Source organism: Carcharhinus amblyrhynchos, chromosome 7 (genome assembly GCF_965287045.1).
Source record: "Carcharhinus amblyrhynchos chromosome 7, sCarAmb.v2.hapA, whole genome shotgun sequence".
Taxonomy (NCBI): domain Eukaryota; kingdom Metazoa; phylum Chordata; class Chondrichthyes; order Carcharhiniformes; family Carcharhinidae; genus Carcharhinus; species Carcharhinus amblyrhynchos.
The window spans coordinates 65563072-65585569 of record NC_137330.1 but is presented as its reverse complement, the minus strand read 5'-3'; the positions used below and the strand labels follow the sequence as shown (position 1 = coordinate 65585569).

General features: G+C 41.6%; 1 protein-coding gene across 1 annotated transcript in view; it reads left to right on the top strand.

The window, feature by feature from the left end:
- Positions 1-22498, top strand: part of rnf217 (ring finger protein 217) — a 107442-nt gene that overhangs the window by 62177 nt on the left and 22767 nt on the right. Inside the window, exons 3-4 of the mRNA XM_080192520.1 lie at positions 6529-6693; positions 18403-18604. Coding sequence (XP_080048646.1) covers positions 6529-6693; positions 18403-18604 — 367 coding nt within the window. The remainder of the gene's footprint in view (positions 1-6528; positions 6694-18402; positions 18605-22498) is intronic.

Below are 22498 nucleotides of genomic sequence, written 5' to 3'. Positions count from 1 at the left end.
CAGGTAGTAAACTCTTGCATCTGTGCTCCTAAACTGGTCCGTAATTGTGGTGTGGTACACAATAGTCATTGTTCCCCTCCCCACACCTCCAGCCACTCTGCAGATTTTGCGCAATTGGGCCAGTTTCTCGATGACACATGTCTCTCAACACCTAAGGATTCGTGAACCCTGGTCAGTGCATCTTTATTGTGTCTTGCACTGGACCCAGTTGCTGATTGGCTTCCATCTTATTTGGCTAGACCTTGTTATGTAGCAAAGTTGTGAAGCCGGCAGGAGTCGGTGACTCTTGGAGACTCGCTAAATTGTCATTACATGTGTGTGAGAGCCCCAACAGTTCTGTCTTAACAGACTTGGATTAGTATTGTTTATTCTCCCTGAATGAGTCTGGAACCAATTATGGTTGCACCTGATATCCTGGTCACTACCCACCAGAAATATTAACTGTTTCTCTTCACAGATGCTGCCATATCTGCTGAGTTTATCCAGCATTTTCTGTTTTTATTTTAGATTTCCAGCATCTGCAGTATTTTGCTCTTATTTGTGCAGACGCACGTGTGTGCACGCAAAAAATTTACTGATGCTCCTAGTGGTAAGTTGAATTGCTGACTGATTTCCAACCCCCCAAACTTCCTGGATCATCCTACCCTGAGTGTACTAGTCATGACCATAGCAGTCTACTACTGTTCTGAGTAAGAACTGATTCAGCACAGAGCATGTATCTGTACGGCTCAGTACTTCACAATGTATTTTTTGACAGCCATTAGGGAAGTTCCAAAGTTTATGAAAGGATTGGGTGACCAAATAGATGAAACACTTAGGGATTTAATCAATGCAGTACAGGGGGAAATTAACATGCTGATGTAAAATTCAAGTACAATTGTTCCCCAATTTAATTGAAATGGGTTAATTTCACTAAAATAGTGCAAAAAAGAATTCTAGACACATGCATTAATCAGGAGAGTATCAGAGGAAATTAAGCTCCATTAAACAAGTAAGTATTTTAAATTTTCGAAGTAGTTATTCTCATAGTTGATTTACAGGCCTAGATTTTCCTCAGGCCTTCCCAGCAATTTTCCGTGGATTTAGACATCTCTGCCCTGTGCCTATTTACAATTGTGTGCACTTTCATCCATTTACTGTTATTTTAAAGATGCTGGTTCTGCTGGCAGGAGTCTCCTTGATAACAGTGGTGAAGCCCACTTTCAAAATTCTAATGACTCTCAGGCAGGAAATCTGTCTGTTTCAGAGCACGTCTCCATAATGGGTGGAAATTTTGTCTAGCTATCCCCAATAAAGATGTTCAATTTTGAGTATGTAAATTTTTGAAAACTAGCTGAAATTCAGTAGTGTTACCTCATGCTGTTTGCTATATTAGTTGAGGATATCACTGCCAATTATGTTAAAAAGATCAAATGATTGCTTGACTTGCAGGAATGTCCAGTTTTTAAAAAAATATTTTTATTGATTTTTCAAAAACAGTTGAGTGGTGGACAGCCAAAGAACAGGACAATGACATAGCTGCTCCCCCCTCCCAGTCAAAAACTGTGCAAACAAAAAAAACAATTTAAATTAACAGTAATTAACTCTTTAAAGTAACAGACATAAGGCTTCCATTTGTGATATAAAAAAAATTCACAGTGGATATTTGTGTGGTATATTTAATCTTCTCCAAAGAAAGAAAAGCGTTAAGTCTTCCAACCAGACTGAAGTGGTGGGTGGCTTGGGGGAACCTCCAAGTTGATATAATCCACCTATGGGGCTATCAATGAAGTAAATGTGATGACATCTGCCTTAATCTTAGAGAGATGCGACACTAAATATATCTATCAAAGGACAAGGTAGCAAGCCAAAATCTAGAATTTTGGAGAGTGTCAAAGGAGGATGACATTCAATTTTCCAACTCTTGTTCCAATTTTCTTTCAATATATGTTCCACAAAAAGATCACTTTGAGGGTCTCCAATAGTACTGATGGAGCAAAGGATCATATTTATTTGTTTTCATAAAAACATCTATGCTGGTGGATATAGATTTGCAAAAATCTTTGTTAGATAGCAAAGTTGTGTTAAATCTCCAAAGAGATTGAGCTTTAGTTTTGGCCTAAATGTCAGGTCAAAGGAGTATGGCGCGTGGTCTGATATAACAATGATAGAATAGTCAGCTGTGTTAGCTATGGGAAGAAGATCTGTATTGAAGAAAAAGTAGTCGATGTGTAAGTAAGCCTGGTAGAAATAAGAGAAGTAGGAAAAATCCCTTGTGATTAGGTGAAGGAAACACAAAGGGGCAACATAACCCATTTAAGTCAAAAGTATGGAGAGATGCCTGGACGTGCCAGAAGAGGTGAAAGACTTTGGACTGTGACACAGTGTAGATCCTCTACAAAAATAAGATGTGGCTGTCTAGATTTGGAAGGGAGAATAGAAACGATGTAACCAATTTAGTGTCATCCTAGTTAGGAGCATAAACATTCACCAACACTACAGGGGTTTGTAAAAGTGTGCAACTAGCTATTTTATAATATCCTCCAGAAATCAGCTCTAAGGAGAGAGCTATATTCTTTGTTAATCAAGTTTGTCATTCCCCCCAGCTTTACCATTAAAGTTGGAATGAAACACTTGGTCAACTCATGCTTTACATAATCTGGTGTGACCAATAGCATGAAGGTGTGTCTCCTAAAGGAATGCAGTAACAATATGAACGTTCTTGAGATATGAAAACATTTTTACTTTTTATCAGGGCTGTGTGGTAAGCTGGCACATACGGGATAGAACTTCTCAAAAACATAGGGTTTTATTGTTATCATCAATCCAGGTGGCCTGCACGTTCTTGAACATTAGCACCAAAATTAGTATTTTTCTTTTACCATCTTGCTGGACCACTTCTAAAGGAATACTTTTCTGGTGGGAAGATTTGATCTGAGAATCCCAGTCCACATGATAAATGAGCCACATAATGCTTATAAGGTGCTGAAGCAGAATTACTGTGTTGGCTGATGTATTTCAACCTTAGTGGGTTTCAAGAAGGATTGTAATTGATAATTTTCAGGATTATAACAAATAGACTAAGGAAATATTGTGACTATATAGGCTAGATGGATTGAAGAGCTCCATCTGCCTGAAATTGTTACTATATTATAAAGCATAGTTAAAATTGGGGAGGGGGGGACAGTGGGTTAAGTTGTACAATTTAATCTTGTTACAAATTAAATTTTGTACAAGATCTTGCATTTACATAGCACCTTTTAATGTTGTAAAGCATCCCAAAACCCTTCACATTGTCACTGAAGAACATTTGGTGAGGAATCCTTTAGGGTGGAGGTCTTCTGGTTTCCATAATTATTAAATTCCTATTATCAAAGCAAAATGATTTTGGTACATAGAGCCACCTAATATCACCTGTTTGCCATTTGCAGGGAAAACAGACCAAAGCATTGAATGATCAAGCTTGGCTGTACTGCAATTCTTGTGCACATGTTGATGTGGTCTGACAAGTTTACTTAAATATAATCCTTTCAAGCTTACTGCTGCAGAAATATGACAAGAATTCATTTACCAGATCTGATTAGAAGCCAGTGGCAAGGTGTTATGAGGTTCTTGTGAATTAAAAGGTGCACTTCTGCTGGTGTATTGTTTCCCTGCCTGCTAATAACCCAAACAGCACCTAAAGGACAGAAATATGTATATTTACAGTACGCCTTTCTACATCAATACAACACTTTCCTACCGAATGCTAAGGGCTGCTGAAAAGCTCTGGCTCAAAGCCTTTCGTCAGCAAGTCCTACATTTCGAAATCTGATGTGTTTGAAGAATTTGAACTTCCAATTCTGGGAAAACACTAAGGCAGTGAAGGACATATTTTTGGAATTGGGGATTTAAAGATGAAAACTTGAGATTTAAGGTACTAAAGGACAAGAAACCAATTTATATCAGTAAGAATAGGAATGATACGTGAGCAGAATTGATACAGTTAGGCAGCACAGTGGCAAGCACTGCTGCCTCACAGTGCCAGGCACCTGGGTTCAATTTCGGCCTTGGATGACTGTCAGTATAGATTTGCACATTCTCCCTGTGTTTGTGTCGGTTTCCTCTGGGTGCTCCGATTCCCTCCTATAATCCAAAGATGGATTGGCCATGCTAAATTGTCCATTAGTGTCTCAGGATGTGTAGGTTAGGGGAATTAGTGGGATAAACATTTGGGGCTATGAAGATAGGCTTGGGTCAGATGCTCTGATGCAAAGTTGGTGCAGACCAGATGAGCCGAATGGCATCGTTCATCAAAGAAACAGTGAGATCTGTCTAGCTCTGAGGGATTTGGGGAAAATCTCCTCAACCACCACCTTTTGAGTAAATCGACATAAACTGTGTTGGGGTTCAGCCCTCGGTCTTTTCTGGTAGTCCAAACAATGCGTAGGTTTTATCATTATGACTGGTTTTCCAAGTCACTGACTTTGACCTGCAGCAACATGTTCACCTTAATTACCACAGTCAGCTTGGACTCCAGCATTTAGACCCTCTCGCTGTGGTCCGAGGGCTGTCTTGATGTCAGTAAGGGTGTTGGCATAAGAAATAGCAGATAGACGAATGGTGTTGAGGGAGAACCAAATTGGACCCGGCAATTTTTCCAATGAATTTTTCAGCCCCAGGGCCGAACTTTGTCGGGATTTGTCGAGCTCAGTGACGAGAATTTTGCCTAGCGTTTCAGTCATCAAAGGTTACCATCTTAACTGAAGCAGTCTTGGCAGGCGAGCCCATCTAGTTTGATTTCTTTTTTTTCCTGCCTGTGTGCTTTAAATTCCAAGGCATATTTCACTTTATCGTCCATTTTGGCAGAACCAACGGGATGAACGAGTACACTATGAAGGGTAGAAGTCTGAGTAGTGTTGAAGAGCAGAAGGATCTTGGGGTCCGGGTCCACAGGACTCTTAAATCGGCCTCGCAGGTGGAGGAGGTGGTCAAGAAGGCGTATGGTGTACTGGCCTTCATTAATCGAGGGATTGAGTTTAGGAGTCGGGAGGTAATGCTGCAACTTTATAAGACCCTTGTCAGGCCTCATTTAGAGTATTGTGCGCAGTTCTGGTCGCCTCACTATAGGAAAGATGTAGAAGCTATTGAGAGGGTACAGAGGAGATTTACAAGGATGTTGCCTGAACTGGGAGGCATGCCTTATGAAGTTAGGTTGAGGGAGCTGGGACTCTTTTCCCTGGAGAGACGAAGGTTGAGAGGCGACCTGATAGAAGTTTACAAAATGTTGAGAGGAATAGATAGGGTGGACTCTCAGAGGCTATTTCCCCGGGTTGAAATGGTTGCTACGAGAGGACACAGATTTAAGGTGCAAGGAGGGAAGTTCAGAAGTGATGTTAGGGGTAAGTTTTTCACTCAGAGGGTGGTGAATGAATGGAATCGGCTGCCGTCAGTGGTGGTGGAGGCGAACTCGCTGGGGTCTTTTAAAAGACTTCTGGATGAGTATATGGGGTTTAATGAGATTGAGGGTTATAGATAGGTCTGTAGGTTGGTAGGTGTTGATGTGATCGGCGCAACTCGTGGGCCGAAGGGCCTGTTTGTGCTGTAGTGTTCTATGTTCTATGTTCTATCTTTCTGCCTGTGTAGTCCAAGATTTAGCCAGCTTTTCATGGTGCACAACAGCTACTTTCATTAAAAATAAGCATGTTTGCCCAATGAAGTCTTGCTGTAATTTGTCAATTTGAAGCAGCGCTTCAGTGAACTATTTGGGAATGCGCAGAGTTCTTTTGGTTGAAAGGGTAATTCTGTGCATTGCACCTCAAGTTGGGTGCTCATGAAAATGCTCCCAGATCTGAATATTATTGGGCGGAATTTTCTCATGTTTTAACTAAGTATCAACTCGGGCGGGAGATGCAGTGTGCTGCCCACTGGCTCAATTGCTGGCTTTGCCTGCCATATAATTTGAAACTTAGTTTTATAAAATGTTGGAGCTGGGTCCCACGATGTCACACTGGTACTCTGAATGAGCCTGTGCCACCAGCAACCTCAACTTTCAACAGATCGGGGTGCCTTTTTAAAGAAAATGTAACATCATGTGGGTGTGGGGGAGAGAGGGAGAATCCCTACATTGAGGGAAGACACATTGGGGAGGCACAGTAGGTATGTAGTACTGGGGTTCTCAACCCTTCATAGTGAGAACCCCATTTGGTCACTGGGGGCAATCGAGTGGGGAAATCCTGCTTGGGTGAAAGACGTTTTGGGACACCCCTCAATTGTTCATCCCACTGCCATTCTCATGTCGAAAATGAGGATGGAATGCTCCCCCCATTGTTTTTTTTTGTGTGTTCCGACTGACTTTTTTAAACTATAAAGCCCCTCCTTCCGAATTATGTCAGGACCAGATTTAGAGGACACTAAGAGCTTGATATGCCAGACAGAGCATATTTTTTGTTCGTTTTAAAGGTCATGCTTGTAGCCTTGATTCTTCCTTGGGAAACATTTTAAAAATCTTCCCTTCTCCCTTCCTTAAAGTGTGATTGTTCTAATATATTGTGTGCCTTGATCTTGCAGATTCAGTGTCCAGTTTGCCAATTTGTTTGGTGCTTTAAGTGCCACGCCCCTTGGCATGACGGCTTAAACTGTAAAGAATATAGAAAGGGGGATAAGCTGTTACGTCACTGGGCCAGTGAAATTGAACATGGGCAAAGAAATGCTCAGAAATGCCCAAAATGCAAGGTGAGTTTAAAACTAGGCTAATTATCCATGTGTTGTATGACCTGTGCACAAAATATTGGGTTATTTTTCAAATTGTCTGTAGTTCATTAACTGTGCACCGTGGTTTTGTAGAGTGAGGAGTGATATCTTAGCCTGAAGTTTCTGCTCTGTGCTTTTTTTTCAGTGCAACTGACCCAAAGGATCATAATTTTATGTACAAATGACATCTAGCTTCTCAGCATATGCCCTATCAAGCCCCCTCAAAATTTTGTATTTAAATGTGTTGACATCTCCTTGCAAATTCCAGAGAGTATAGGCACATGCTACTCAGTTTCTCCCCATGAAAACCCCATTCATCTCAAGAGTCGATCTAATGAACTGAGGTAAGTATATCTTTCCTTAGGTAAGGAAACAAGATCAAGTCTGCTACACCATTTAATAAGATCCAAAAGGAACCCCAAATCTATTTCCCACTTGCCCCGTATACCCCAATTACCCCCTATAACCTATCACCCCTATCCTTTACTTACTGAGAATCAATCCACCTTTGCCTTAAATATATTCAAAGACTTTGCTTCTGTTGCTTTTTCAGGAAGAGAATTCCAAAGACTCACGACCCTCTAAGAGAAAATGTTTGACTTGTCTCTGTTTTAAATGGATGACCCTAAGGGGAGGTGATGGCCTAGTGGTATTTGTTGTTAGCCTATTAATCTAGAAACTCAGCTAATGTTCTGGGGACCTAGTTTTGAGTCACACCATGTCGGATGGGTGAATTTAAATTCAATTAAAAAAAAAAATCTGGAATTAAGGATTTCGTGATGACTATTAAACCATTGTTGATGGTTATGAAAACCCACCTGGTTCACTAATGTCCTTTAAGGAAGGAAATCTGCTGTCCTTACCTAGTCTGGCCTACATGTGACTGCAGAGCCACAGCACTGTTGTTGACTCTCAACTTCCCTCCAAGGGCAAATAGGAATGGGCAGTAGTTGCTGGTTAATCAGTGATGCTCATGCCCCACAAATGAATTTTTAAAATAACTAAGACACAGATCTTTTTGCACGTCAGAGCTCTGCAAACTCTGACTACTTAGGTAATATGCCATTCCTATTCTTCCTGCCAAAATGGACAATTCCACAATTTTCCCACTTTTTATACCATTTGCCATATCTTTGACCATTCATTTGACCTATACATATTTATTGGAGCCTCTTTGTCCTCTTCACAACTTGCTTTCATACTATCTTAGTGTCATCAGCAAATTTAGCAACCATACCATCCATTCGTTCATCCAATTCATTTTTGTAAATTATTGAGATCCCAGCACTGATTCCTGTGCCACACCACTCGTTACATCTTGCCAATATGAAGAAGACCCATTTATGCCAATTCTCTGCTTCCTGGTCGCCAGTGTGTTAACCTTGTAACATGGGTTTTTATTTTCCACAATAACCTGCGATGTGGCATCTTATCAAATATCTTCTGGAAATCTCGGTACAGTACATCCACCAGCTCGGCTTTATCCGCTGCACAGATACTTCCTCAAAAAGCTCCAATAAAATGATATCCCTTTCACAAACTATGTGTACACTGCCTGATTTCCTTGAACTTATCCAAGTCCCTTGCTATAACCTCTCTAATAATAGATTCTAACATTTTTCCTATGACAAATATTAAGCTAACAGGCCTGTTGTTTTCCAGTTTCTATATCGCTCCCTTTTTGAATAATGGAATTATGATTGCCATCTTCCAGTTTTTCTGAATTTAAGGAATTTTGGGAAATTAAAACTAATTCATCAAATATTTCACTTGTCTCTTCTTTTAAGACTCTAGGATGAAGTCCATCAGGACCGTAGCTCTTATTAGCCCACAGCTCCAACAATTTACTCAGTACCACTTCCCTGTTAATTGTAATTTTCCTGAGTTCCCCCTTCCTTTCCACTTCCCAATTTATAGCTGCTTCTAGGATGTTACTTGTATCTTAACATGAGAACTAGGAGCGGGAGTAGACCATCTGGCCCCTCGAGCTTGCTCCGCCATTCAATAAGATCATGGCTGATCTTTTCATGGACTCAGCTTCACTTACCCGCCCACTCCCATAACCCTTAATTCCTTTACTGTTCAAAAATTTATCTATCCTTGCCTTAAAAACATTCAATGGGGTATCCTCAACTGCTTCACTGGGCAGGGAATTCCACAGATTCACAACCCTTTGTGTGAAGAAGTTCCTCCTCAACTCAGTTCTAAATCTGCTTCCCCTTATTTTGAGGCCATGCCCCCTAGTGCTAGTTTCACCCGCCAGTGGAAAAAACTTCCCTGCTTCTATCTTACCTATTCCCTTCATAATCTTACATGTTTCTATAAGATCTCCCCTCATTCTTTTGAATTCCAATGACTATAGCCCCAGTCTACTCAGTCTTTCCTCAGAAGCCAACCCTCTCAACTCCGGAATCAACCTACTGAATCTCCTCTGCACCCCCTCCAGTGCAAGTATATCCTTTCTCTATAGTGAAAACTGAAGTTAAATATCTGTTCCATTAATCTGCCATTTTCTTCCTTTGCATTATCAATCTTCCAGATTCACTTTCTGTAGAAGGAACACTCGCTTTGGTAATTTGTTTCTTTTTAAAGTAGTTGTAGAAGCTCTCCCTATCTGTTTTATATTTCTAATTAGCTTTCTCTTGTACTCTGTTTCTCCCCCCTATTAATTGTTTAGTCATCCTTTGCTGTTTCTTTACATTCTGTCCAATCTTCAGACCTTCCACTTAATTTTACACAATTACATGATTCATAGAAACCCTATAGTGCAAAAACAGGCCATTTGGCCTATCGAGTCTGCATCAACCACAATCCTAGCCAGGCCCTACCTCCATATCACTACAAATTTACCTGTTAATCCCTCTAATCTATGTATCTCAGGACACTAAGAGGCAATTTTTAGCATGGCCAATCAACTTAACCTGCACATCGTTGGACTGGGGGAGGAAACTGGAGCACCCGGAGGAAACCCACACAGACAAGGAGAATGTGCAAACTCCACACTGACAGTGACCCAAGCCAGGAATCAAACCCAAGTCCCTAGCGCTGTGAAGCAGTAGTGCTAACCACTGTGCTATTGTGCCGCCCTTTTTTTTTTAAAAGAGTAAGGTAACCCTGTCTTTGATTCATAAAAACCCTGCTTTTCCTTAAAGTTTGATATTACCTTTAACCTTGCTGGTTAACCATGGATCCGTCCCTTGGACCTTTTCCTTGCCTGTTGGAATGTATCTATTTTGTATTCAGAAAGACCCCTTGAATGTCTGTCACTGCATCTCAATTAACCTATCCCTTAACTTAATTTACCACATTAGCCAGTTCTACTTGATTGCCTTCATAATTGCCCTTATTTAACTTAGTCTCAGACTCGCTCCTCTCTCCCTCAAACTAATGTAAAATGTAATATTGTCGTTGTGGCAATCTTCATTATGAAATCATTATTCCGATCTCATTGCATATTATCATGTCTAGTATAGTTGGCTCCCTAGTTGGTTTAGGAACATGCTATTCTAAGAATCTATCCTTGAAAAACATTCCATGAACTTCTCATCTAGGTTACCTTTGCTCATCTGACTTTTCTCACTTATATGAAGATTAAAATCTCCCATGATTATTGCCATGCCTTTCTGACAAGCTCTGACTATTTCTTCCTTTTAGGATTCCTCCTATCATAGAATCATAGAAACGACAGTGCAGAAAGAGGCCATCTGGCCCATCAAGTCTGCACTGACCACAATCCCACCTAGGCCCTACCCCCATATCCCTGCACATTTACCCGCTAATCCCTCTAACCTACACATCTCAGAACATTAAGGGGCAATTTTAGCATGCCCAGTCAACCTAACCCGCACAGCTTTGGACTGTGGGAGGTGCTGGTTATCATATAGTTATTAAAAGAGAGCTTGTACACAACTCCCATTAGTGACTTCTTACCGTTACCAGTTCTCATCTCAACCCAAACCGGTCCCATATCCTAGTTTCCTGAACTTAAATCATCCCGCTATTGGGATTGGCTGACACAAAAATTAGCTACCACCTTTTTCCTCTCTTCCTGTCCTAAATATATTGTACCCTTCAATATTCAGATCTTAACCCATGTCCTCCTGCATTCATGTCTCTATAATGGCTATCAAATCGTTTACCATGGATCTGTCCCTTGGACTTTTTTCTTGCCTGTTGGAATGTATCTATTCTGTGTATGATCCTTCATACTTATTTCTGCTCTCAGTTCATCTACTTTGTTTTGAATGTTTTATGCATTCTAATACAGAGCCTTTTATCCTATTTTTAACATCTAATCTCATCTGTTAATTTACTGTTAAATTTGTAATCTCCTTATTCCTTTCCTGTCGTTGTCTGTTTTTCATTTCCCATTGTTAGCATCCTGGACCAGAACCCCAAGGCAAATTATGATGCCAAACTAAACCCCAACAATTTTTCTATTTTGACATTACATGAAGAAAAGATGCTTTGCTCCAGGAATGCATCCATTGATTAAGTAGGGATTGTTTATAGTAAAACAAACTCTATTTAAGATCACTGATTAAATATAACTGTAACAAATAAAGCAACTTGACTATTAAAAATTGAACAATATTTTAAAATGAAACGATTTTAATTTCTAATTTATCACTGTTTCAGTTCCAAATAAACAACATTCCTCTAAGACTTAAAGGCCACATTAAATATAGTTAGCAACCACAAATATACTTGCTATTGTAAATGTAGACAGCCTTGGAGTTTTCGGAGAGATACAAAACTTTGAAAATCCATCAAAATTCTCCTGACTTCAACCAGAATTGCCAAACTCACAACTCCTTTCTGCAAAAGACTTTCTTCTACACACACAAATCATATCATCACATTACACTGTAAATCACTCTAATTGGAAATAGCATAGGACCTTAAGTAAACAAAAGTCCATCAACTCTACTTAACCACATGCAAGGTTGAAATGAGTAATTATCCTGCTCTCCCAAAATCTGAGCTCCGTCCCTTCAGACATACCTGTAAATAAAGCTAACTTTTAAAACATCCCCCTTTAAATACAAAAAAGCAATATATACATCCATATCAATTGCACTACTATCATCATCACACAAAAATACCTTTCTCTTTTGCTGTGTCCCTATTCGTTTGAGATACAACATCTTCCCAAAGTTGATCCCTTGTCCCCATTATCTAGTTTAAAATCCTTTTGTACTTTCCAACTTACATGACTCACAAAAACACCACTCTTAGCACAGTTCAGGTGTCGACGTTCCAGAGGTACAGATTGGTATCTGTGCCCTACAAACTTCTCCCACACTGATCTTTGAATCATGTCATCTTCTCCTTTTAATCTGATTTGCCTAATGCAAGTTTGCAAGTAGCTCGGCTAATAATCCAAAGACTATGATCATTTGAGATTCTGTTTCTTAATTTGTTATCTCATTCCTCATACTGGTCTTACTTATGTCATTGGTACCTGTATAGACCATGATGAATGTGTCCTTCCGCCTCCGACTGCAAGTTCCTTTCCAGCCCCAAGTAGATGTCCTAATCCCTGGTACTGGTCAGGCAATACAGCTGTCTGAACACTCATACTTTGCTGAAGAGAATGGTGTCAATCCTTCTGACAATACTGTCCCCTACTACCAATACATTATTTGTAACTTCCCCTGCTTGAACGGTTTCCTATACCACAATTCCGTGGCCAGTTAGCTCATCCACCCTGCAATACCACCCATTCAACCATGCTCTGAAAATTTCAAATCTGTTGGACAATTGCAAGGGCTGGGTCTCCTGCACCCCTGCCCTCTGGGGCCCCCTTACTTTCCTCACTTGCAGTCTCACAATCTTAAACCTGATCACTGTCCAAACCAGAAGACCCTATTCTAAGGTATGTGACCACCTCCTGGAATAAAATGGCCAGCTAACTTTCCTCTCACTGATGTGCAACAGTGACTGTAACTTGGCCTCTGCTCAATTGGGCTCTTGGAGCCTAATTTCCTGCAGCTGCAAATACACAGTTGTTTGCCTTGGATCACACTAGTATCCAGAACCTCTCACATCCTGCAATTGCAGCACGTCACCTGCCTTGCCATTTATAATGTGTGTTAATTAATTAATAATTGCTAATTAATTTATAATTAGTAAGGCCTGCACCTCTCAATAGGTTTTGACACTGCCAGTAAACTTTATGATAGTGGTAAAACAATAAAGAACTGATAAAAGTCTGCACCAATGTGGAATCAAATACTGGAGTCAGAGGTTTACAGCATGGAAACAGGCCATTTGGTCCAACTTGTACATGCTGCCTATGGCAAATAAGTACAAGAAAAAGCACCTCCTCTCTGCCCTTCACCGATCCTTGTACTTTACTTTTTGTAGTAAACCCTACCTAAAGCACCTATTTCCCCACCTCACCCCTCACCCCCTCACCCCCCCACACCAAATTCTCAAATATATTCACTTAGCCTCTGTTTCACTCGGGCCAAAGTCTCCCCTCACTAACTGTGTGCCTGACGTTCAAAGGCATTGCTAAATTTCCTAATGCTAACATCCTGGGAGTACCATTAACCAGAAACTGAACTGGACTAACCATATAAATACTGTGGCAACAAGAGCAGATCAGAGGTTCAGAATCCTGTGGTAAATAACTCTTCCTGACTCAGCAAAATCTGTCCACCATCTACAAGGCACAAGTCAGGAGAGTGATGGACTAATCTCCACTTGCATGAATCACTCAAGAAGCTTGACACTATTGAGGGCAAAGCAGTCCACATAATTAGACTCCTTCCACAAACATTCACGCTCTCCACCACTAACAAACAGTGGCAACAGTATGTACCATCTACAAAATAACTGCAGCAACTCACCAGGGCCCCTTAGTCAGCATCTTCCAAACCCATGACTGCTACTATCTAGAAGAACAAGTGCAGTAGATGTGTGGGAACGTCATCACCATGAAGTTCCCCTCCAAATCATTCATCATCTTCTAATTCAAATATATTGCCATTCCTTCACTCTCACTGGGTCAAAATTCTGGAACTCCCTAACAGTAATGTGGGTATACCTGCACCACATGGATTGCAGCAGTTCTAGAAGGCTGCTCGCCACCAGCTTCAAGGGGCATTAGAGATGGGGCTAGCTGGCAGCAGCCACGTCTCATAAATGAACAAACAAAATACACTGCAGGTATTCGCCATGCTTAGAACATAAGAACATAAGAAATAGGAGCAGGAGTAGGCCATCCAGCCCTTCAAGCCTGCCCCGCCATTCAATAAGATCATGGCTGATCTGTCGCTGCTCAGTTCCACTTTCCCGCCCTCTCCCCATAACCCTTAATCCCCTCTCCTATCAAAAACCCATCAACCCGCGTCTTAAAAATATTTAGCGAGGCAGCCTCCACCACTTCAACGGGCAGAGAATTCCAGAGATTCACCACCCTTTGAGTGAAGAAGTTCCTCCTCAACTCCGTTCTAAACTGCCCCCCTTTTATCTTGAGGCTGTGCCCCCTAGTCCTACTGTCTTTTTTGAGCGGGAAGAGTCTTTCCACCTCTATCCTATCCATCCCATTCATCATCTTATACGTCTCAATGAGATCTCCCCTCATTCTTCTAAACTCTAACGAGTACAAGCCCAGTTTATTCAGCCTCTCCTCATAGCTCAACCCCCTCAACTCCGGTATCAGCCTAGTAAACCTCCTCTGCACTCCCTCCAAGGCCAAAATATCTTTGCGCAGGTGCGGCGCCCAAAACTGCACACAGTACTCCAGCTGCGGCCTCACCAATGCCCTATACAGCTGCAGCAAGACCTCCCTACTTTTATATTCAATCCCCCTTGCTATGAAGGCCAGCATCCCATTCGCCTTCCTGACCACCTGCTGCACCTGCAAGCTGGGTTTTTGCGACTCATGCACAAGGACCCCGAGGTCCCTCTGCACCGTCGCCTGCTGCAGTTTTTTGCCCCGTAAGTAATAGTCCTTCCTACCATTCTTCCTACCAAAGTGGACCACCTCGCACTTGCCAACATTAAATTCCATTTGCCATTTCCTGGCCCATTCGCCCAGCCTATCTAGATCCTTCTGCAGACTCTCCACACCCTCCGCACAATTTGCCGTTCCCCCAATCTTGGTGTCATCAGCAAATTTCGACACTCTATACTTGGTTCCCTCCTCCAGATCATCTATATAAATGGTAAATAGCTGAGGCCCCAGCACCGACCCCTGGGGCACTCCACTAGTCACCATCCACCAATCCGAATAGCACCCGTTGACCCCCACTCTCTGCCTCCTATTTGACAACCAATCTATCCACGCTAACACCCTACCCCCACTCCATGTCCCTCGACCTTCTGCAATAACCTCTTGTGAGGCACTTTGTCAAACGCCTTCTGAAAATCTAGAAAGACCACAACCACCGGCTCTCCTCTATCCACCGCCCTAGACACATCCTCATAGAACTCCAGTAAATTTGTCAGACACGACTTCCCTTTAATGAAACCGTGCTGCGTCTGCTCTATCAAGCAATTCCCTTCAAGATGCCTCGCAATTTCCTCCTTAATGACAGATTCTAACATTTTACCTACCACAGACGTTAAACTAACCGACCTATAATTCCCCGCCTTTTGCCTGGCACCCTTCTTAAACAACGGCGTAACATTAGCCGTTTTCCAATCATCCGGCACTTCCCCGGAATCCAGCGACGTTTGGAAAATAACCACCAAGGCATCCAGTATAACCTCCGCCATTTCTTTCAGAACCCTCGGATGCATTCCATCCGGTCCTGGGGACTTGTCCACAATCAGCCCCTCCAGTCTGTCGAGCACCACCTCTCTAGTAACAGTAATGTCATTAAGACCCTCCAGTCCTACCACCTTTCCATCGCTAACACCCAGCAAATTATTCATGTCCTCCTCCGTGAAGTCAGAAACAAAGAAGTTATTCAATACCTTAGCCATATCCCCATCCCCTACCACTAGGTCCCCTTTCTCATCCTCTAAAGGACCAACATTCACCCTAGCCAGCCTCTTCCTTTTTATATATTTATAAAAACTCTTGCTATCCTTTTTTATATTAAGCGCTAGCCCAGCTTCATAGTTTCTCCTACCCTTCTTTTTCAACTTCTTTGTCAATCTTTGTTGACATTTAAACCTCTCCCAATCCTCTTCTCGCCCACTACTCTTAGCTACTCTAAATTCCTCCGCTTTTAGTTTAACACTTTCCTTCACCTCCTTCGTTATCCACGGCTTATTACCTCTCCTCCTACTATCCTTTTTGACCATCGGAATAAATTTCCGCTGAGCACCAAGAAAGATCTCCTTAAAGATCCTCCACTGCTCCTTAACAGACCCTCCCTCCAACGCGCACCCCCAGTCCACATTCGCCAATTCTTCTCTCATCCTACCGTACTTCCCTGTATTCAAACAAAGGACGCGTGTCCGGGAACCCACTTTCTCCTCCTCCATCTGCACCAGAAACTTTACCATACAATGATCACTCTCCCCAAGAGGATCCTTCACCACAAGGTACCTAATTCTACCCGCCTCATTACATAGCACCAGATCCAAGATAGCTCGCTCCCTCGTCGGCTCCAACACACACTGTTCGAGGAAACTATCCCAGCAGCATTCCAAGAACTCTTCCTCGAGCCCCCCACGTCCAACATGGGTCCACCAATCAATATGCAGATTGAAATCCCCCATAACTACGGCCGTCCCATTCCTGCACGCCGCACTTATTTGCGCGTTAACAGCCCGTCCCACCTCCAGATCATTATTCGGAGGCCTATAGACGACACCCACCAGCGTCTTCCTCCCTTTGCTGTTCCTAATCTCCACCCACAACGATTCCACCCTCTGCTCCTTGGCTCCAATATCATCCCTTGCTACCACCGTGATGCTATCCTTAATCAGCAGAGCTACGCCCCCCCCTTTTCCCTCCTGCCTATCCTTCCTAAACACTTGATAGCCCTGTACATTCAGCTCCCAGTCCCTGTCACCCTGCAGCCACGTCTCTGTAATGGCCACCAGATCGTATCCATTTGTGTCGATCTGCGCCACCAGCTCATCCACTTTATTCCGAATGCTTCGTGCATTCAGATAAAGTGCTTTCATCCCAGCCTTCACCTGGACCCTATTTGCCGCAACGCCACCAACTATACTCACGCCCCCTAATCCCTCTATTATTGGGACATCCTCGGCCTCTTCCCTTACATGTACACTCTCCTTAACTTTAGACCTTGTACCATCACCTACCCTCGCACCCTCCCCCCCCCCTAATTAGTTTAAAGCCCTGTCTACAGTCCTCCTTACTCGATTCGCCAGCACTCTGGTCCCAGCACGGTTCAGACCAACCCCATCCCGCCCGAACAGGTCCCACCTACCCCAATACTGGTGCCAATGCCCCATAAATTCAAACCCATTCCTCCCACACCAATCCCTGAGCCACCCATTCACTTCCTTAATCCTGTCAACCCTACGTCCATCTGCACACGGTTCAGGCAGTAGCCCAGAGATGACCACCTTGTCGGTTCTACTTTTTAATTCCATTCCCAGCTTTTCATACTCCCTCCCCAGATCCTCAGTCTGCATTTTGCTTACGTCGCCGGCACCCACAGTGCTTCTTGTCAGCACTGTCCAAACCCATGATTTCTACCAGAACAAGGGCAGCAGGCACATAGAAAAACAACTACCTGCAAGTTCCCCTCCAATTAACATGCTGTTCTGCCTTGGAACTTGTATCTTTGTTTCTTCACTGTCGCTGTGTCAGGATCCTGGAATTCTCTTGCTGGTAGCGCTGTCGGTATACCTACACCACATGGATTTCCAGCGCTTCATTTAAGAGGCTCACCACCATCTTCTGGAGGGAAATTGGAAATGAGCAACAAATGTGGGTCTTGCCAGTGGCACTGACATCCAAGAACTTGTATTAAAAAGAAACAATACTACAGGTGTGGTCTCGCCAAAGCACTGCACAATTGCAGCTAGATTTCCTTACTCTGTTCTCCAACCACCTTTCAATGAAAGGCCACGTACCCAATACCTTCCTAATTATTTGCTGTATCTGAATGTTAAAATGTCTGAACACCTACATTTAATAATTTCTCATTCTTTAAAAATATTTTGATTTCCTATTCTCCTATAAAAATGGATAACATTAAATTTCTCCATGTTATATTCCATTTGCTGCCATTTTTTCCACTCGCATAAGTAGTTTAGAATCTTTTTCAGACTCTTGTTTCCTCTTCAAATTATTGAGGATAAGTAAAGCACTTTTCTGAGTAAAATTTGCATCTTTCATTGATTGCAGCCAAAGTTCTCCTTGCCCTCCCCCAAATTTCATACCTTAATATGTTGGGCATTTACACTCCTGAGTGATGATTTAGAGTGCCCTTATTAATTTACATAAAGCTGCACTCCCTCAGTAAGCTTGCTTACCACCCGTGGTCCTTTGGCTGCTAAATGAAACACTTTTACAGAACCATCTCTCTTGGAGACATTGCTGTATGCATCCAAAATTTTTCAGTGGTATAGGGAGAGATTCAAAAGTTGCTTGTCCATCTCTAATGGCTTTAATGAACTGACCAAACTGACACATTACATGGATTTGAGAGCTGTAGACATATAGTCTAACTCCTTAAACAGGTTTCTATGATTCTTGTTTAAAATTGTGTCCTAATGCATGCTGCTAATTTTTTTTTGCAATAAAAGATTCATATCCAGAGGACAGAAGGCTGCGATCACATGAACTGCTCGCAGTGCAACACTAACTTTTGCTACCGTTGTGGGGAAATGTATCGGCAGCTTCGTTTCTTTGGTGACCATACTTCAAACCTAAGTATTTTTGGATGCAAGTATCGCTACCTCCCTGACAGGCCACATTTACGAAGATTAGTCCGGGGTTCTGTCTGTGGTAAGCAAAAAATCTTAATTGTTTTAGGCTCTAGAGAAAGGGAAGGAAATTTCCTTTCTGTATTAAATACGTCTTTAAAAATAAATTGTAAACTCAATCTTTTAGGTTTAGATTTTGTTCTGAGGCAAACGGAGAACCCACTCCTGTAGTGCACAGTTGATCAATAGAATGTTAACCTAGTTTGCATCTTGTGATGCCAGCTCATTTTATATGATGCTCATTGGTACAATGCTAATCTGACTAATCTGTTATGGTACATAATCTTATTGATTTGCTTCTTGTTGGAGTCTTGACTGGTCCATCTTTCTCTTCTTTGGACATAGTGATTATTGAATGCTTAAACAATTATTATGCAAGAACAGACTGATATTTACTATGACTTACTTACTTGGAGTTCATCTTGTATAGGACTGAAGGAACTATGGCAGCAAGTCACCTCCACTGCTCCCAGTCCAATACACTGAAACTCATAATCAGTAAATACTTAGCAATGAGCCACTGGTGGATAGATATTGTTATAAGGGGTGATTTTTCTTGAATGAAATACGACGCTAAGGATGCAAACAGTTTGGTTCAGCCTCAAACAATTGCCAGGAAAACTGCCACTCCATCAGTGACGAGGGAATTGTGTTTGTAATGGAGAACTGAAGGCAATGGAACCTTCCCAGTTGAACTGTCATTTGGTGCCCAAAGGCTTGACGTAGGAGAGAGACAGTAGGATGGGATTGGGCTCCAAAATCTGATTGTGTCGGTCAATTTCTTCAAATTTATTTCTTAGTTCATAAATTATATTGTTATGAGTAATTTGTGTTGGAGTTTGCAACCTTGATGTCACGTTTAATCCTGAGGTGAGCTTCGATCTGCATATCCATGCTATCACCTAAGGCTACCAATTTCCATGTTGTAACATAATCCACCTTGACCCTGCCTCAGTTCATGGTGCGGAAACCCTCACCTATACCTTATTACTGATAGACTGATTTATTTCAATGCATCTCTGGCTGACCTGCTAAGTACTATCCCCTGTAAACTTGAGGTCATCCACATATCAGACACTCTTGTATTTGCACCAACCCCTATCCACCCATTCCTCCAGTGCTCGCTGACTGACATTGGCTCTTGGTCAAGCAGTGCATTGTTTTTAAAATTATCATCTGTGTTTTCAAATCATTTTGCTTCCTCAGACTCCCCATCTCTGTAATCTCCTTCAGTCCACAGCCTTGTAAGATATCTGGGCTTCCTTAATTCTGGCTCATTGAGCATCCCTGACGATCTTTGATGACTTCTAAGCTACCTTACTCTAAAGTTCTGAAATTCTCTCCCTATCACTCTTTCTTCCCTTTAAAGAATCTCCTTAAAACATACCTCCTTGATCAAGCTTTTATCCATTTGGCCTAAGAACAACTTATATAGCTCAGTGTCAAATTTTGTTTTACAATACTTCTGTAAAACACCATGAATTGTTTTATTATGATAAAGGTGCTATATAAATCCAAGCTTGTTATAAAAAGTCAGATGTTTATGGACGTTGATTAATTGGATTTGTTGGTATAGTCCTGTAAACATAAGAACATAAGAAATAGGAGCAGGAGTAGGCCATCTAGCCCTTCGAGCCTGCCCCGCCATTCAATAAGATCATGGCTGATCTGAAGTGGCTCAGTTCCACTTTCCCGCTTTCTCCCCATAACCCTTAATCCCCTTGCCTACCAAAAACATATCCACCCGCATCTTAAATATATTTAGCGAGGAAGCCTCCACCACTTCAACAGGCAGAGAATTCCAGAGATTCACCACCCTTTGAGTGAAGAAGTTCCTCCTCAACTCTGTTCTAAACTGCACCCCCCCCCCCCCCCACCTTATCTTGAGGCCTTGCCTAAACCCTTGATAAGGGAAAATAAATAAATATACCATTTGGTTGTGGGGTAATTGAATACAAAAAAAAATCACATTAATATTTAATTATTGGACTGTGCCTTAACACAATTAATTTTGCACTACCTATAAATGTACGTACATTCAGTCTGTATTTTAAATATCTGGGATCTCTTTCTAATCTTGTTCGGCGTTGACTTACTGAAACAAGGTTTTTGCTAATTCTGCAGGTGTAATATTATAGCGAATTTGATAATTTGTATCTTTTCTGCTAGTCTTGAGTATTTTGTATATCTAAGTGAACACATGAGTTGGAATTAATAGTAGAAGCCATGTAATTTTGGTAAACAAAAGATATTTTATGTCATTGAAATCAATTATAAGCCAGCTGTGCTGCTGTTTTTGCTGCAAAGCGATTTCAGATGGATTAAAGAGGTAGTATAAGTGTAGTGTTAACAGCAACACACAAAGAAAACACATGCTGAATATGATCCAGTGTTTTTTCAGTGTGGCCTTAACGTGCCAGCAGCATGACCAACTTCTGTACCTCAAATTGCTGATCTGAAAATTGATCAAAATCAGTGAACTATCAACAAGTCAGCTAAACACTTTACATAACACCAGGATACTGGAGATTTGATTTCATCTCATAGTCCATTTTAGCCATCAGCTTTATCACCTAACCTGATCTTAGCAAGCAGTCATATGTGAAGAGGCTGGAACTCAGCAGCAACACAGTCTAAGGCCAGTGCCAGCTTCTGGAATCAGATGTACATCCGAAAAGCAACATGCAGATGACATTATCAGAAAAAAACGCTCTGCATTTGCAGTTTTCATAGAATAATTATAGCACAGAGGGGGACTATTTGGCTAACTCTGTGTTGACGCTCTGAAGAAGAAATTCATCTAGTGCCGCTCCCTGTTTTTGGTTCCCTCGCAAGCCTGCAATTTTTTCTCTTTCACCTAGTGATCCAATTCCATTCTTAAAAATCTCTATTGACTGTTTCTCTAAGGCTCTGCGTCATAGATAATAACCGTTCACTGCATGGAAAATTTATTTCTCATGTAGCGATTGCTCCTTTTGTCTATTAGCTTAAATCTATCCTCTCTGGTACTTGATCTTTATGCACTCTTTCCAGACCCTTTATGATTTTGAATACCTCCATAAAATCTCCTCTCGACTTTCTCTTCTCCAATCTTTCCACTTGACTGGCTCAAGGTATGAGGGATACATTCTTGTGAGTCTTTTCTGCACCGACTCTGATATCTTCATGTCGTCCTCGTAGTATGGTTCTCAGAATGAGACACAATAATCCATTTGAAATTGAATCAGTGTTTTATACAATTTTAATCAAACTTCCTTTGATAATGCCAAGATTACCATTTGCTTTATTAACCATTCTCTCAACCTGCCATCTTCAATGATTTTATGCACATATACACCCAGGTACCTCTGCTCTGCTACCCTCTTTTTAGAATTGTGCCCTACTCTTTATTTTATATTGTCTCTCTGTATTCTTCCTACCAAAGTGAAATATCTCTCACTTCTCTGCATTAAATTTCATCTGCCACTCATTTCACCAACATATCTATGTTCCTTCTAAGTTCTACACTACCCTGCTCATGGTTCACTATACTTCAAATATCTGCAAAGTTTGAAATTGTGCCCTGTACACCAAGGCCTAGGCCAATGATATACATTAGGGAGAGAAATGTCCTTTCTTGTGCCCAAAAAAAAACACTGTTCACTAGCTACTCTATTCCCTGTGGCTGCCACTGCCAATTTAGTATCCATGTTTTTCTTTTACTTCATGAGCTCTAATTTTGTTCGCAAACTTGTTATATAGCACTTCACCATATAAGTATAACAGGATTCCTGGGGCATTAGGATCAGTTTTTCAAGAGATGAAAATTGTACAGGACTGTACCTAAACAGATCCAGGATCAATTTCCTTGCCAGTGCAATTGGGGAGGCGTTAAGCTATCTTGGCAGAGGTATGGGAACTAGAATGTAATACTAAA